Here is a 15,055-nt window from a genome sequence, read left to right as displayed (position 1 = left end):
CCCCCAGTGCCCCCCAGTGTCCCCCAATGGCCCCCAGTGACCCCCAGTGTCCCCCATTACCCCCAGTGCCCCCCAGTACCTCCCAGTACTCCTGTTACCCCCAGTGTCCCCCAATGGCCCCCAGTGACCCCCAGTGTCCCCCATTACCACCAGTGCCCCCCAGCACCTCCCAGTATCCTTGTTACCATCAGTAGCCCCCAATGCCCCCAGTAACCCCCAGTGTCCCCCATTACCCCCAGTGCGCCCCCAGTTCCCCCCAGTACCGCCAGTAACCCCAGTACCCCTATTACCCTCAGTTTCTCCAGTACCCTCCAGTACCCACCATTACCCCCAGTATCCCCAGTGCTCCCAGTATCCCCGCCCAGCACCCCCAGTGCCCTCAATTACCCATAGTGTCCCCCATTACCCCCAGTCTCCCTCCCATTACCCCCAGTCTCCCTCCCAGTACCCCCAGTCCTCCCCCGCGGCTTCCAGCCGCCAGGGGGCGCCGCCCCGCCCCGCCCCGCCCCGCCCCGCCCCGCCCTGGCAAGATGGCGGCGCCCAGGGCTGTCGGGGTGCTGCGGGTGAGGGACGGGGGGAACCGGGGGCGACCGGGGACAGCGGGAATGGGGGACACCGGGGACACCGGCTACGGGGGACACCGGGCATGGGGGATACGGGGAATGGGGGCCACCGGCTACGGGGGACACCGGCTACGGGGGACACCGGGCATGGGGGCCACCGGGAACACCGGGCATGGGGGATATACGGGGAATGGGGGACACCGGGCAGGGCCAGCGCCGGGGTCCCCGGCTGCTGCGGGTGCCCGCTGTCCCTCACCCCTGTCCCTCAGCAGGCAGCGCCCCGCATCCGCCCCGTCCCCGTCCCCGCTGCCCCCCGGCACCTCCACACCACCCCCGCCTGCCTCAAGGTGAGCCCCGGGGGTGCCCCCTCCCCTCCCCGCCTCGCCCGCCGGGTCCCCCCACCTCTGACGCCACCGTCCCCACAGACGCGGGCGGCGCGGGTGCGCGTGGGCAAAGGGGACAAGCCGGTGACCTACGAGAAGGCGCACGCCCCCCGCTCCATCGCCCACCGCAAGGGCTGGCTCTCCCTGCACACCGGTGGGTCACCCCGCAGCCCCCGGGGCCGGCGGGGACCCTGACGTGGGGCCGTGGCCGTGTGGGGCACGGGGCACCCCTGGGGATCCCAGGGACCGGCCATAGGGTGTTGTGGGGACAGGGCCAGGCGGCCCAGCCCCTCCTCCACCGCCAGCACCGCGTACCGCTGCGCCAGGCACTGGCACGCACCCACCGCCACCACCGGCAGCACCCGGCACAGCCCCGCTGCCGCCGTCGCCACCGCCTCCTTGGGGACAGCGGCCTGGGCGCGGGCCAGGAAGGTGCGGCACAGCCAGCACAGCGGCAGCGGCACGGGCAGGGCGTCACCGGCGGCGACCTGGGGACGGGCGTTCACTCTGGAGGCTAATGGTGGGGCTGCGGCCGTGCTTGTGCCCGCAGAGGGGCCTGTGGGCGCCCAGCCCCATGGTGCTGCCCGCAGGGGTGCCCCCAAGGGTGCCCGTGCTCGTGGCCGCGTAGGGGCCCTTGAAGATGCCCGTGTGAATGCCCGCAGAGGTGCCCCTATGGAAGCCCGCGCGGATGCCCGCGGAGATTCCCGTACTTATGCCCACGCAGGCAGCCCCGCCACGCCCACGGAGACGGCCGTGCCCACGGCGGTGCCCACAGACACCCACGTCCATGCCCACGGAGGCGCCCGTGCCCGTGCCGATGCCCCGCAGCCCCCGTGTCGACGCCCCCGGGCACCCACCGGCCCCGGCCCCGAGGTCCCGTACCTGCAGGCGGGCGCTGAGCGCCCTGAGGGGGGGCGCGGCCGGGGCCCCCCCGGGCTGCTCCGGGCACAGCTCCAGGCGGGCACAGATGGCGGAGGGCTTCTGGGGGACAGGGTGGGGGCACCCCGAGGTGACACCCCCGGTGTCGCCAAGCTCCCCCGCGTGGACAGTGTCCCCAGTCCCTCCAGTCCCCCGAGCTGTCCCCAGCTGGCACAGTGTCCCCCAGCACGCCAAGGTGTCCCTGGCCAGTACAGTGTCCCCAATCCCCCCAGCACCCCAAGGTGTCCCAGGCTGGCACGGTGTCCCCAAGCCCCCCCCCAAGTGTCCCTGATCTCCCCAGCACCCCGAGATGTCCCCATCTGGCATGGTGTCCCCAGATGGCATGGTGTCCCCAATCCCCCCAGCACCCTACGGTGTCCCCAGATGGCATGGTGTCCCCCAGCACCCCTGAGGCGTCCCCAGCTGCCACGATGTCCCCAATCCCCCAGCGCCGCCCCCGTCCATCCACCGCAGCACCCATGGGTGCCAACTCACGAGGTGCTCCTCCAGGTCGGTGAGGAGGAGGCTGAAGTACTCGTGCACCAGGTTCTGGCAGGGTGTCACCATGGTGGGCACCGGCAGCGCCGCGCACTCCCGCCGCAGGAAGCCCTCCACGGCCACCTGTGCCCACAGCCGCCATGGCACCCGCGCTGGCACCCACGGTGGCACCCATGGTGGCCAACCCTGTGCCACAGCCACCGTGGCACCCGTGCTGGCACCCACGGTGGCCACCCCATGGCCCCCCATCCCCATGGGCACCTTGGTGGCCGACTCGTTGGCCATGCGGGTGAGGAGGGTGACGATCTGCTGGCAGTCGGCGCACATGTCCTGCGAGAGGTGGCACCGGGCAGGGGGACATGGGAGATGGGGACACAGGGACGTGTGACGTGGGGACACACGGCGCGGGGCGTAGGGGAAATGAACTTGGGGGGCATGGGGAGATATGGCATGGGGACATACGGCATGGGGACGTGGGGACACAGGGCATGGTTATGTGGGGACATTGGGACATACAGATGGGGCCATGGGGGAATGGGGACATGGGGACATTAGGAGACCGGGACATGGGGACATGGGGGCATGGCAACATGGGGGACATGGGGATAACGGGAGATGGGGACAGGGGGACATGGGGTTATGGAGGCATGGGGACACAGGGACATGGGAGAATGGGGGCATGTCAACATGGGGGACACGGAGACGTGGGAGAATGGGGACGTGGGGGCATGGGGGTGTGGGGACAGTGGGAGATGGGGCCATGGTGCATGGGACACGAGGTGTAGGGTATGGGGCTGTGGGCGACACTGGGTGTGTTGGGAACATGCGGGGGCACGGGGACAAAGGGAGGGGGCACGGGGACATGCGGGGGCGGGGGCTGCGGGCGAGGGGCTCTCACCGTGGCGGGGGGGGCCCCGGCGTGGCGGGCGCAGCGCCCCAGGGCCCCGCAGCGCAGCGCCGTCTCCCAGCTCTGGCACCAGGCGGCGGGGGGCACCCCGCAGCGGCCCCCCGGCACCCCCAGCCCTGCGGCCGCCATCAGCACCCGGCACCCCGGCCTCGCGGGGGACCCGGGCGTCCGGGACCCCCACCCCAAGGTGCCCCATCCCACCCCCAGCCCTCAGGGGGGCACCCAGGCGTCCGGGACCCCCCGCCCCAATGCCCCTCCCTGGTGTCCCACCCCACCCCAGGACCCCAAGAGGGGACCCAGGCGTCCGGGGCCCCCCCCCCCGGCCCCCCCCATCCTCAAGAGGGGACCCAGGTGTCAGCGCCCTTCGCCCCCAGTGTGGGTGCTCCCTCACCCCCAGCCCAGCCCTGGGGAGGGGACCCAGGGGTCTGGGACCCCCCCAGCTCCACCATGGGGTCCCCCAGGGGGTGCACCCGGCTCTGGGGGGCACTCAGCCCGGGGGTGCGGGGGCCCTACCTGGGGTGGCACAGAGCAGGGCGAGGAGCAGTGCCAGCGCGGGTGACGGTGAGGGTGGCGGTGCCATGGCGGGGCTGGCAGGGCCGAGCCCCGCGGCCTCTTATAGCCCCGGCGGGAGGTGGCCGTTGGGACGATGCCAGCACCGCGGGGACACGTGCGCCCCGGCCGCGGGGACACTTGGGGGCTGCCACCCTGTCCCCCACCCCGTGCCCCTGCCGTTGTCCCCACGCCCCTGTGTCCCCCATGGCCATGTCCCCATCGGGGTCCCCGTGTCCCCATCCCACCCCGGTGCCCACGGTGGCGGGGGACAGACACGGTGCCACTCCTGCAGTGACAAAGACTTTATTGATCGGGGATGGGGTGGGGGGACGGTGTGGGGGACGTTGGTGACAGCGGGTGCCCTCGGAGCTGGCTGGTGCCTGGGGTGGGGAGAGGTGGCAGCGGGGACAGGGCACCTGCAGGCACTGTGTCCCCATGTCCCTGTCCCCCATGTTGTCCCCACGTCACCACACCCCCACGTCCCCCCACATCCCCATGTCCCATGCCCCTCCCGTGTCCCCCCATGTCCCATGCCCTGCCGTGTCCCCCCGTGTCCTATGTTCCCATGTCCCCCCATGTCCCCGTGTCCCATACCACCACGTCCCCATGCCTCCCAAGCCCCCGTGTCCCCCCAAGTCCCCTTACCCCCATGGCCCATGCCCCCATGGCCCCCCAAACCCACATGTCCCTCATGCCCCCACAACCCCATGCCTCCCCCATGTCCCCCAGTACCCCCATGTCCCCATAGCCCCATGTCCCCATGCCCCCCCATCCCCATGTCCCCCCATGGCTCGACACCCCCATGTTCCCGCACCCCCACGTCCCCTTGTCCCCCCACGTCCCTTCCTGTCCCCCCATACCCACATATCCCCCCATGTCCCCTTGTCCCCCCACGTCCCCCCACACCCCACGTCCCCACGTTCCCACACCCCACATTCCCATGCCCTCCCTCTCCCCCCGCCCTGGCAGCACCCATGGGTGCCCCCCCGTCCCCTTCCCGGCAGCGCTTTGAGGCGCCGCGTCCCTGCCCTCCGCTCGAGAGCCCTCGTGGGCCGGGTGCGGCCCCGGCGCCTGGGTCCCCGCGGGGTGGGTGGGGGGCTCACCTGCTCAGAGCTGCGGCTGGCACCAGCGCAGGTGGGTGCAGAGGCGGGTGGGGTTCTCGTTCCGCCCCAAGGCGTCCATGATGCGCGTCAGGGCGTGGTTCAGCAGGTCGCTGCACAGGTCCTGGCCGTGTCGCAGCTTCTTGCAGATGCGGTCGATGAGGTGCGTCACGGCGGCCTGCAGCACATGTCAGCGCCCGCCGCACGAGGGGCCTTGCCTTGCACGAGGGCCTTGCACAAGGGCCTTGCACGGGGGGGCACTGCCTTGCACGAGGGCCTTGCACTTGGGCTATTGCCTTGCACAAGGGGCCTCACTGCACACAGAGGTTTTGCACGGCGGCAGCACATGGGGGAGGCATCACCTTGCACGGGGGCTTTGCATGAAGGGGGCTCACTGTGCACAAGGGCTTTGCATGAGGGGCATCGCACGAGGGGGATCACTGTGCACAGGGGCTTTGCACGGGGTATTGCCTTGCACTAGGGCCTTGCACGAGGGGCTGCACTGCACACAGGGGTTTTGCACAGCGGCAGCACATGGGGGGGCTCACTTTGCACGAGGGCCTTGCACGAGGGGCATTGCACGAGGAGGTAGCGCCTTGCGTGGGGACCCAGCCTGGCCCGGGCACCTCGCACGGGGGTGGGGGGCCTTGCACAAGGGCAGCGCCTGGCACGAGGGGGTCGCGCGGCGTCGCGGCCCCCCGCCGCCTCACCTTGCTCTTGGGGTGCACCACGATGCCCTGCAGCGTCTTCACCACGTGCTTGCAGATGTCACAGCGCATGGGGCCGGTGGGCAGCGCCTCGCCACTCTGCACACACCCCCGCCTCAGCACCCGCTGCCAGCCCAGTGCCCCCCAGTGCCCCCCAGTGCCCCCACAACACCAGCCCAGTGCCCCCCAGTGCCCCATGTGTGCCCCCCAGCCCCTCCCTCCCCCGTGTCCCCGCCGTGTCCCCTCACCATGATGTCATTGTCGCTCAGCTCGTCCTCGATGTCGGGGAGATGCTGGAGCCCCAGGATGTCCAGCCAGGGCTCCCCCGCGCCCTCCGGCAGGGTGCTCGGGGGGGGGGCCTCGGCGCCCACCACCAGCAAGGCTGAGCAGTGCCACATCAGGGGACACGTCCCCATGTCCCCACGTCCCCACGTCCCCGCCCCTGCCCCCATGTCCCCTGCTGTCCCCCCATGTCCCTGTCACCCATCTCCCCCACGTCCCTATCGCCCTGGTCCCCGTGTCGCCATCGCCCTGGTCCCGTGTCCCCATCTCCCCCACGTCCCCATCACCCTGGTCCCCATGTCCCCATCTCCCCCCATCCCCCCATTGCCCTGGTCCCCGTGTCCTCATCTCCCCCACGTCCCCATCGCCCTGGTCCCCATGTCCCCCATGTCCTCATGTCCCCTTCCCCTCCTTGTCTTCATCCCCTCTTTGTCCCCAGCCCTCCATGTCCCCAACCCTCCTGCCCCCTTCCGCACCTCTGCCCTGCTCCCCATCCCTCCGTGTCCCCTCTGTCCCCACCCTACGTCCCCCATGTCCCCATCCCCCATGTCGCCATCCCACCAAAGCCCCATGTCCCCAGCCCTGTCCCCCATCTCCCCATTGCCCTGGTCCCCGTCCCCCCGCCATGTCCCCACCTGCCCCGTGGCCCTGGTCCCCATGTCCTCCATGCCCTTGTCCCCATCCCTGTCCCCCATAGCCCCATGTCCCCGCCCCCCCATCTCCCCCTCCCTGTCGCCGCTACCCCCCTGTCCGCCCCCGTCCCCGTGGGGGTCCCCACCAGTGACCGCGGCGAACAGGGCTAGCAGCATGGGGGCCATGGTTGCCCATCCCCGAGCCCTGGGGGCCCTTTATGTCCCTGCAGGGAGGGGTGGCACCCGGGGTGAGGGCAGGAAGGGCCCCCCCCCAAAACCACGGCAGCCGCAGCGGGGGGGCCGGGGGGACCCAGGCATCCGGGAACAGTGGTCCCCGGTCACGTCTGCTGGTGGGGACAGGGGGACATGGGGGGCTGGGGGAGTCCTTGGGGACCTGGGGGACACGGGAGGACAAGGGGAGGCCATGGGGACACTGGGGACACGGGGGGGGGGACAAGGGGAGAGCATGGGGACACTGGGGGGACAAGAGGAGACCGTGGGGATCATGGGGACATGGAGGGGGGACACATAAGAGGAGACCATGGGGACTATGGGGATACTGGGGTGACATTGGGGGGAGACAAGGGGAGGCCATAGGGACCATGGGGACACTGGAGAGACATTGGGGGGGACAAGGGGAGACCATGGGGACACTGGGGGGACAAGGGGAGACCATGGGGATACTGGGGGGACATTGGGAGGGACAAGGGGAGACCATGGGGACACTGGGGGGACATCGGGAGGGACAACAGGATACCATGGGGACTTGGGGGACATGGGGGGACACTGGGGGTGGACAAGAGGATGCCATGGGGACTTGGGGGACATTGGGAGGACTGGGAGGGGACAAGGCAAGAGCAGGGGGACTGGGGGGACCTGGGGGGACAAGGAGGGTCCTGCGGGGGGGACCTGAGGGACAAAGAGGGAGGCCAGGAGGGACCTGGGGGACTCTGGGGACCTGAGGGGATGTGGGGGGCCCTGGGGGTGACAAGGGGACACGGTGGGGACCTGGGGGGACTTTGGGGACGGGGGAAGATAAGGGGAGACCTGGGGGGGGGGGAGGATATGAGGGGAACTGTGCCACCCCCCTCTTCCCAGCAGGTCCCCGGGGCCACCGCAAACCCCAAAGCCACCGGGGAGGGGACGGGTGGGGCCCTGTCCCTGCCCCCCTTCCTGTCCCTGTCCCCCGTGAAGCCACAAGGCTCCGTCACCGTCACCTTCTTCTGCGGCACCGGGGGGGCTCGGGGGGCCAGGGCAGAGCCCCCGGGCTACTGCCACCGCCGGCAGGGGAACACCAGGACCCCCAGTGCCCCCCAGTAACGTCCAGTACCCCCCAGTAACCTCCAGTATGTCCCAGTTCCCCCTTGTAAGAGACCGAAACGTTAAGGCGGCTTGCTGGCGTTTATCAGATAAGCCGGGACACAGACCGCTCTCTTTGATAAGAGCCGAGGGCAAACTGCCCCTTGGCTTATCAGCGGCCGCTTGCCAGCAAGGCAACTGGAGCAAAGCGGCCGAGCCAGCAGGCCGCTCTGGTAGCCGCTCCGGCGGACACCAGCTGGCATCGGCCGGGCCACTTGCCCACCAGCAGTACGTTAGATGCGCGCGTGTCGGCTACGGGCTGTTGCCCTGGGTAGCCAAACCCAAACGCCCTCTCCGACAGAGGTGGCACACCGAAACGTGAGGGTGGCCACCCCCCGCCGAAGCCGGAGGGCCAGCGGGAGCCGCGGGGTGGCTGGGGCTGGCCGCCCCGTGCTTATTTCGGGAGGCTTGCCTCACCGCTGCCGAAGGTTGCCTGCCTTTCCCAGCGCTCCCCTCCTTCCGCAGCCCCGCAAACGGCTGGCGGGCGGCGAACGGCCTCCTCCGCGTCGCCGTCCCCCCTGGGGCCATTGCAGACCGCCCCGAGCTGGACCACCAGTGTCCCCCGTTGCCCCCAGTGCCTCCCAGTACCCCTGTTACTCCCAGTATCCCCCAATGCCCCCCTGTAGCCCCCAGTGTCCCCCATTACCCCCAGTGCCCCCCAGTGTCCCCCAATGGCCCCCAGTGACCCCCAGTGTCCCCCATTACCCCCAGTGCCCCCCAGTACCTCCCAGTACTCCTGTTACCCCCAGTGTCCCCCAATGGCCCCCAGTGACCCCCAGTGTCCCCCATTACCACCAGTGCCCCCCAGCACCTCCCAGTATCCTTGTTACCATCAGTAGCCCCCAATGCCCCCAGTAACCCCCAGTGTCCCCCATTACCCCCAGTGCGCCCCCAGTTCCCCCCAGTACCGCCAGTAACCCCAGTACCCCTATTACCCTCAGTTTCTCCAGTACCCTCCAGTACCCACCATTACCCCCAGTATCCCCAGTGCTCCCAGTATCCCCGCCCAGCACCCCCAGTGCCCTCAATTACCCATAGTGTCCCCCATTACCCCCAGTCTCCCTCCCATTACCCCCAGTCTCCCTCCCAGTACCCCCAGTCCTCCCCCGCGGCTTCCAGCCGCCAGGGGGCGCCGCCCCGCCCCGCCCCGCCCCGCCCCGCCCCGCCCTGGCAAGATGGCGGCGCCCAGGGCTGTCGGGGTGCTGCGGGTGAGGGACGGGGGGAACCGGGGGCGACCGGGGACAGCGGGAATGGGGGACACCGGGGACACCGGCTACGGGGGACACCGGGCATGGGGGATACGGGGAATGGGGGCCACCGGCTACGGGGGACACCGGCTACGGGGGACACCGGGCATGGGGGCCACCGGGAACACCGGGCATGGGGGATATACGGGGAATGGGGGACACCGGGCAGGGCCAGCGCCGGGGTCCCCGGCTGCTGCGGGTGCCCGCTGTCCCTCACCCCTGTCCCTCAGCAGGCAGCGCCCCGCATCCGCCCCGTCCCCGTCCCCGCTGCCCCCCGGCACCTCCACACCACCCCCGCCTGCCTCAAGGTGAGCCCCGGGGGTGCCCCCTCCCCTCCCCGCCTCGCCCGCCGGGTCCCCCCACCTCTGACGCCACCGTCCCCACAGACGCGGGCGGCGCGGGTGCGCGTGGGCAAAGGGGACAAGCCGGTGACCTACGAGAAGGCGCACGCCCCCCGCTCCATCGCCCACCGCAAGGGCTGGCTCTCCCTGCACACCGGTGGGTCACCCCGCAGCCCCCGGGGCCGGCGGGGACCCTGACGTGGGGCCGTGGCCGTGTGGGGCACGGGGCACCCCTGGGGATCCCAGGGACCGGCCATAGGGTGTTGTGGGGACAGGGACACCTGGGGCACATGGGCATCGTGGGGACAAGGCCATGTGGGGCATGAGGGCACTGGGGTCAAGCCACAGGGCACAGTGGGGACGGGGATTTGTGGACACTTGGGGACAGGGACGCGTAGGGCGGGCACACGATCACGGTGTGGCCAGCGTCCCTTGGCACGGCGCGGTGGTGCCGCCGCAACCCTCTCTGTGCCCGCAGGGAACCTGGCTGGGGAGCTGGGCGCGGCGGAGCGGGCGGTGGAGGACGCCTTCCTGCGCCACTTCCTCTACGGCACCTTCCCCGGCATCCTGGCGGATGAGGCGGTGCTGAAGCGCCGCGCCAACCTGCTGGTGGTCTGCGCCATGCTGGCGCGGGGCCTGGTGCCCGCCAAGCTCTACTTCCTGGTGGGCTACGCCGAGACCCTCCTCGCCCGCTTCTACAAGTGCCCCGTGCGCCTGGAGCTGCAGACGGTGCCCGCCAAGGTGGTCTACAAGTACCTCTAGTGCCCGGGGGGAATAAAGCGGGGTTTGTGCCCACCCTGCCCCGCCTGTGGGTCTTGGAGGGTTTGGGGGGCACCGCGGCGCCGTGGGGTCCTGGCCCCGAATGGCCCCCTCCCTCTGTGCCCCATCCCTGCCCTGCCCCTGTCCCCCCGGGGCCTTGTCCCCGCCATGCCCACGTGCCCCACGTATCCCTGTCCCCGCAGTGCCCGTGCGCCTCGGCCCCATGATGCCCGTGTCCCTCGCGTGTCCCTGTCCCCGCCACGTCCGTGTGCCCCACATGGCCCTGTCCCCACAGTGCCCTTTGGCTTGGCCCCACAGTGTCCTCGTGCCCCCTGTGGCCCTGCCCTGCGTGCCCCATCCCAGTGATGCCCACGTACCCCACAGTGCCCTGCCACCCCACATGTCCCTGTCCCCACGCTGCCTCTCTGCCCCACGTGGCCCTGTCATGCCCGCGTCCCCACAGTGCCCGGTGCCTTGTCCTCACCGTCCCCTTGTGCCCCATATGTCCCCATCCCCCTGGTGCCTGCGTGCCCCATGTGTCCTGTCCCCGTGTCCCCGTCCCCGCACAGCCCCCGGGACGCTTCAGAGCCAAGATGCAGTTTCTATATAAGGTGCCCCAGCATCCCCCGCCCGTCCCAGTTAAACCCAGTCCCGAATCTGAGAAAACCAGTTTAATTATGACAGCAGTAGAAAAAGCAGTGGCAGGGGAGGCAACGAGGGGCAGCGGGGCTCAGCCCTGCCCCGGGACTGTGGCCTTGGCCTTGGCCTCGGCCTCGGCCTCAAAGCAGGGGTTGCTGAGGGCCAGCCCTGCACCCTGCTCCGCACTGGCCACTGTGTCCCTTGCCAGCATCTGTGGGCTGGGTCCTGCGGGGACAACAGGAGACAGTGCCAGGCTGTAACTGTCCTCCCAGGGGGGACATCGGGGACAGGGCACCGTCCCCAAGGCGGGACAGGGGGGTCTTGCCCACGTAGCTGAGGAGGGCGGGGGGGAAGAGGAGGCCATGTGCCCGCCCCGCCAGGGTGATGATGAGGTTGAGGCGGAAGAAGATCTGGGCCTTGGCGAAGGCCAGCATCGCGATGGCGGGCAGGGTGGTCACAGCCACCCCGGCCACCACCTGCGCCCGGGATGGGGTTGGTGACAGCCGGGTCGCCCCGTGCCTCCGGTCCCCATCCCGTGCCCTCCTTGCTGCCCATGCTGACGGTGGCCTCAGTGGCTCGTTCCACCCGGCCAGGCTTGGTGCCGTGGGCGAAGGTGAAGGCGCAGGCGAGGTGGGACACGAGCTCCACCAAGATCCCCACGGCCTGCGGGGACAGGCTGTCACCCAGGGGCACCCGTGGGTGCTCCTCCGGGCTGGCACGGCAGGTTGCCCATGGCCGGGCAACCCATCCCGTGCTTGCGCACCCTGCCTGTCCCACGTCCCCGTGGAACCCCACGTTTCCCAGGTCCTTCTGCCACCTCCTGTACCCCCAAAGCCCCTCCATGTGCCACCCCACGTGCCCCGTGCCGCGACGAGGTTGATGAGGGCCACGGCGTTGGAGGGGACGTCCCAGCGGGCCACGCTGCGAGCTGCCTTCGCCCCTTCCCCTGCGTCCGCGCCTTCGCCGGCGACCCCCTCGCCTGCCACCCCGGCGGTGGGTGGGGGGTTCGTGGGGGCAGCCGGGGGACCCGTTGGGCTGGCGCCACCCGCTCGGTCCCTGGCAGCAGCCTTGCTCTGCCTGCGCTGCCCTTGCACCTGCTGCCCGTCAGCGCTTCGTTAGCTGGGGCTTAATTTCCTGCCGGCTCCCTCTGGGAGCAGAGGGCTCTGGGGAGGGGGTTCCTCCTGGGCTGCTGCTGGCTCCTGGGAGCAGAGCGGGGTGCTCCCCCGAATCATCCCACCCTGCCTTCAGGCACCCGGAGGTGAAAAATCCCCCCTGAGGTGAGTGACCGGGGTGATGGGAGTGAATTAAAATCACCACTTGCCTCAATTATCTCCTGAAAAATGTTTTTGCAGGGCGGGAGGGCTTTGGGGTTCCTCTGAGGGCATTTGGGGTGTGCTGGGGGGTGAGTGCTGGAGCGGGGAGGGGGATGTGAGACCCCCATGTCCCCCCAGCGCTGCTGGGGTGTTGTTAAGGACAGAGGCTCGTTTCTCCCGGGTCCGAAGGGGGTCGTGGTCCCGTGGCTGGTCGGTGGCCCCGAATCCACGGGACAGGCTGGGGGCTGTGGGACGGCGGGAGCTTTTGGAGGAGCCCTGGGTGCTGGTGCGCGCCTGCCCCAAGCCGAGCGGGTCGGTCAGCGACCATGGGTGGTGGTACGGTGGTGAGAGGGGCGATTCCTCCGTCCCACCCCGAGCGGGCCCGCCTTGCGTTAAATATCTCCGAAAGCCATTAGGAGCCCTCCTGGATAAAACAGAGCCAGCCGTGACCAGGCAAAGCCATGAGCTGGTTTCCATGGGGGTTTTTTTGCCGTTGCTGGTGTCTGCAGCACCTCTTACTGTCCCGAGCTGCCGGGGGGGCCTGTCGGGGCCAGAACGGCTGTGGGTTTCGGGAAATCCTTGCTCAGAAGCACGGTCAGGGGCCAGGGAGCGTGGCAGCGGCGAGGAGAGGGGAGCCCCGGTCACCCTGGCTGCCTCGGCGAGCGCGGGGGCACAAACGTACCCGCTGTCGTCTCTGGGGGCTGTGTGCTTATACATGCGTGTTTGTGCTCTGTGTGTGCATGTTTGTGGTGTGTGTTCGTCTGTGGTGTTTGGAGAGGGGAAGGGTCAGTCCAGCACCATGAAAACCTGCGAGTTTTCCCGGAGCGCTTTAGAGCAAGCTGCCCTCCATGCTGGTCCTGGTCTGCGCCAGGGTAGGAGCCTTTGTTCAGTGCTTTTCTTCCTCTTAGCCTTAGTTTTGGCCTAGAAAGTGGTACAAATCTCTTATTTTGTTTTTTCCCCTTTCCCCCCGGGACGGAGCACATCCACCTCGCCCCGCAGCCCGCCACGGCTCGTTTTGCTCCCGCAAGCGGCTGCGCGCACCCCGGGGAGCGCGTCGGTGCTTTCGTCAGGACGCGTTCGGGGACGGCCGCGGTAGAGGAGACGGCGTAACCGTGCCGTGGCGGCCAGGCCGCGGCTCGCGCTGGGAGCCGGCGGGGGTTTCGGAAGCAGATTGCTGCGGTTAAGGCAGCCCTGCGTTTCCGAGCCCTGGGAGCGAGGAGCCCGGGGAAGCGGCGCCTGAGCCACCGCGCTGCTGGACAGAGAGGTTGGTTTGTGCTCCTGCCGCCTTGGGAGTGCTGTCGAACAGAGGCCGCTGCTGGGAAACGCATCCAGGTAAAACAGGGAACGCTGGGCCGGAGCCGCGGCCGTGGGGCAGCCGGTGTGGGACAGCCGGCCCCGGCCCCGGCTGTTGCTCCTGCCCAGGCGGCCGTGTGCGCGCCTTCACGCTTGTGCCAGTGTGGATTCTGGCTTCCCTTCCCTTTCCCTTGCAGGCTGTCCCCAGCCGCAGGTGACCCCCTCCTTCCAGCGTCTGTCTGTCCATCCATCCCCGGCCTGGGGGTAAGTCCTTGGGGACCGCCTTCGTGCTCCCCTCCTCTCCTCTGTCATTAAGCTCTTGGCAGCGTTAAACAACCGTTAGCCCCAAGGGAGGCCAGTGCTTTGCCCAGCTTGCAGCAAACATTATTTTGCCCTGGGAAGTTTCCATCGGCTTTGATTCACTCCCCGAACACGGGCTTAACGCTCAGCAGCAGCCCGGTGCCGGTGTCTGTGCCAGGGAAGGGAGAACCCCCCGGGAGGTTACTGATGCTCGAATTCAAAGCGCCCGGGGCCACGCAGAAGACCCGAAATCAGTCAGGCGGGAAGAGGTCGCTGGTTTGCTCTGCCTGGCGCAGGGGGAGAGCCCAGGCTCCGCTCAGCAGCGCCTGCAGAGAGGAGAGGCAAAGGACACCAAGTGAAGCACCAGGCTGAACACAGGGAAATGTTACTGGGAAGGGGATAAAACACTGGCGGCGCTCTTCCAGCCGGAGACGTTTGGAACTGGCGCGGGACGGGGGCGTGCGTGAACAGCACAGCCCCCGGCACCCCCTGCCCTCACCCCTGCCCGCACAGGCCGGCCCGGCCGCTGGCGTTCCCCATCCCTCCGGCTGTCCCACCGGGACAGGCGACAGAGGCTGCCCAGCTCCGCTGCGGGCGAGAGGAGGACGCTGGGACACGGAGAGCCCTTAGCACGTGGATTAAGGCAGGCTGGCCTGGGGGGAGCCAGCAGCAGCAGCAAGAGACTCCTGACTCGCTCCCCGCTGGTTTCCAGCGGCTTTTCCCTCGCTGCAGCTGAGCGGGAAGCAGGGGAGCTGCGGGAGCGAGCCCTGGGCAGAGGACGGGAGCGAAGGGGGACGCGCAGCCTCCGCTACGCAGGGCGGTTGCTATCGAGCCCGGCCCGGCTGCGGGAATAAACCCAGGCGCAAAGCTGGGACTTTACTCCCCGTGCCCCCAGCCCCGACCGAGCCGAGGGGATGGCCCAGCCCTCGCTGCCGGCAAGCGGCCTCGCTGCTCTCCACGCTCTCCTGCGCTAGCGCGGAGCCTAAAGCCAGGCTTGAGCACAGGCTGGGGGCTCTGCAGAGTTAAACGCCTCAGTGCTGCAGGAGCCCAGGGCGCTGCCTCCGCTGCGGTAGGGCTGGGGAGCTCCGGCTGCACCCCACGCAAGCGGGGACAGGGCCCCTCTCCCGCCCCGGCCGGCCGAGCATCGCCGCCGCCGGCTCGGGATCAACGGCGTCCTGGGGAAGAGCCCACTGGCAAGGACAGCGCCAAATCCTCGGGAGCTGCCGCCCAGGCGAGGCAGAAGCTGGAGCGAGAGCCGAGGC

At 69.6% G+C, this 15,055-nt stretch overlaps 3 protein-coding genes across 7 annotated transcripts; 1 reads left to right on the top strand and 2 right to left on the bottom strand.

The window, feature by feature from the left end:
* Window positions 1–904: 904 nt before the first annotated feature.
* On the bottom strand, window positions 905–3,900 carry LOC148055041 (pulmonary surfactant-associated protein B-like). Its single transcript, XM_087762817.1, has 6 exons — window positions 3,783–3,900; window positions 3,261–3,385; window positions 2,624–2,692; window positions 2,360–2,485; window positions 1,829–1,927; window positions 905–1,434 (listed from the first exon to the last, which is right to left on the bottom strand). Exons 1-6 carry the CDS (start codon window positions 3,847–3,849, stop codon window positions 1,036–1,038), a joined length of 885 nt encoding a protein of 294 aa, XP_087618943.1. The 5' UTR covers window positions 3,850–3,900; the 3' UTR covers window positions 905–1,035.
* A 208-nt stretch (window positions 3,901–4,108) lies between these two features.
* Window positions 4,109–6,954, bottom strand: LOC148055040 (uncharacterized). Of its 2 annotated transcripts, none has more exons than XM_087762830.1 (5): window positions 6,689–6,954; window positions 5,877–6,010; window positions 5,632–5,727; window positions 4,925–5,099; window positions 4,109–4,262 (listed from the first exon to the last, which is right to left on the bottom strand). In XM_087762830.1, exons 1-4 carry the CDS (start codon window positions 6,726–6,728, stop codon window positions 4,929–4,931), a joined length of 441 nt encoding a protein of 146 aa, XP_087618956.1. In that variant the 5' UTR covers window positions 6,729–6,954; the 3' UTR covers window positions 4,109–4,262; window positions 4,925–4,928. The 2 variants fall into 2 exon arrangements, with proteins under 2 accessions (XP_087618956.1, XP_087618955.1); XM_087762829.1 differs by having other exon boundaries at window positions 4,109–4,201; window positions 6,689–6,948.
* Window positions 6,955–9,037: 2,083 nt separating this feature from the next.
* MRPS24 (mitochondrial ribosomal protein S24) lies at window positions 9,038–10,284 on the top strand. 4 transcript variants are annotated; one of them, XM_087762824.1, is made up of 4 exons: window positions 9,038–9,109; window positions 9,382–9,456; window positions 9,535–9,646; window positions 9,968–10,284. In XM_087762824.1, the coding sequence occupies exons 1-4, from the start codon at window positions 9,077–9,079 to the stop codon at window positions 10,249–10,251; spliced, it is 504 nt and encodes a 167-aa protein (XP_087618950.1). In that variant the 5' UTR covers window positions 9,038–9,076; the 3' UTR covers window positions 10,252–10,284. The 4 variants fall into 4 exon arrangements, with proteins under 4 accessions (XP_087618950.1, XP_087618951.1, XP_087618949.1 ...); XM_087762823.1 differs by having other exon boundaries at window positions 9,042–9,109; window positions 9,379–9,456; XM_087762825.1 differs by lacking the exon at window positions 9,382–9,456 and having other exon boundaries at window positions 9,040–9,109.
* Window positions 10,285–15,055: the final 4,771 nt, after the last annotated feature.

Source organism: Nipponia nippon, unplaced genomic scaffold (genome assembly GCF_047370975.1).
Source record: "Nipponia nippon isolate SJK-2023a ecotype South Korea unplaced genomic scaffold, ASM4737097v1 scaffold_27, whole genome shotgun sequence".
Lineage (NCBI taxonomy): Eukaryota > Metazoa > Chordata > Aves > Pelecaniformes > Threskiornithidae > Nipponia > Nipponia nippon.
Note: the sequence above shows the minus strand (reverse complement) of the source record. Positions and strands in the feature narration are given on the sequence as shown.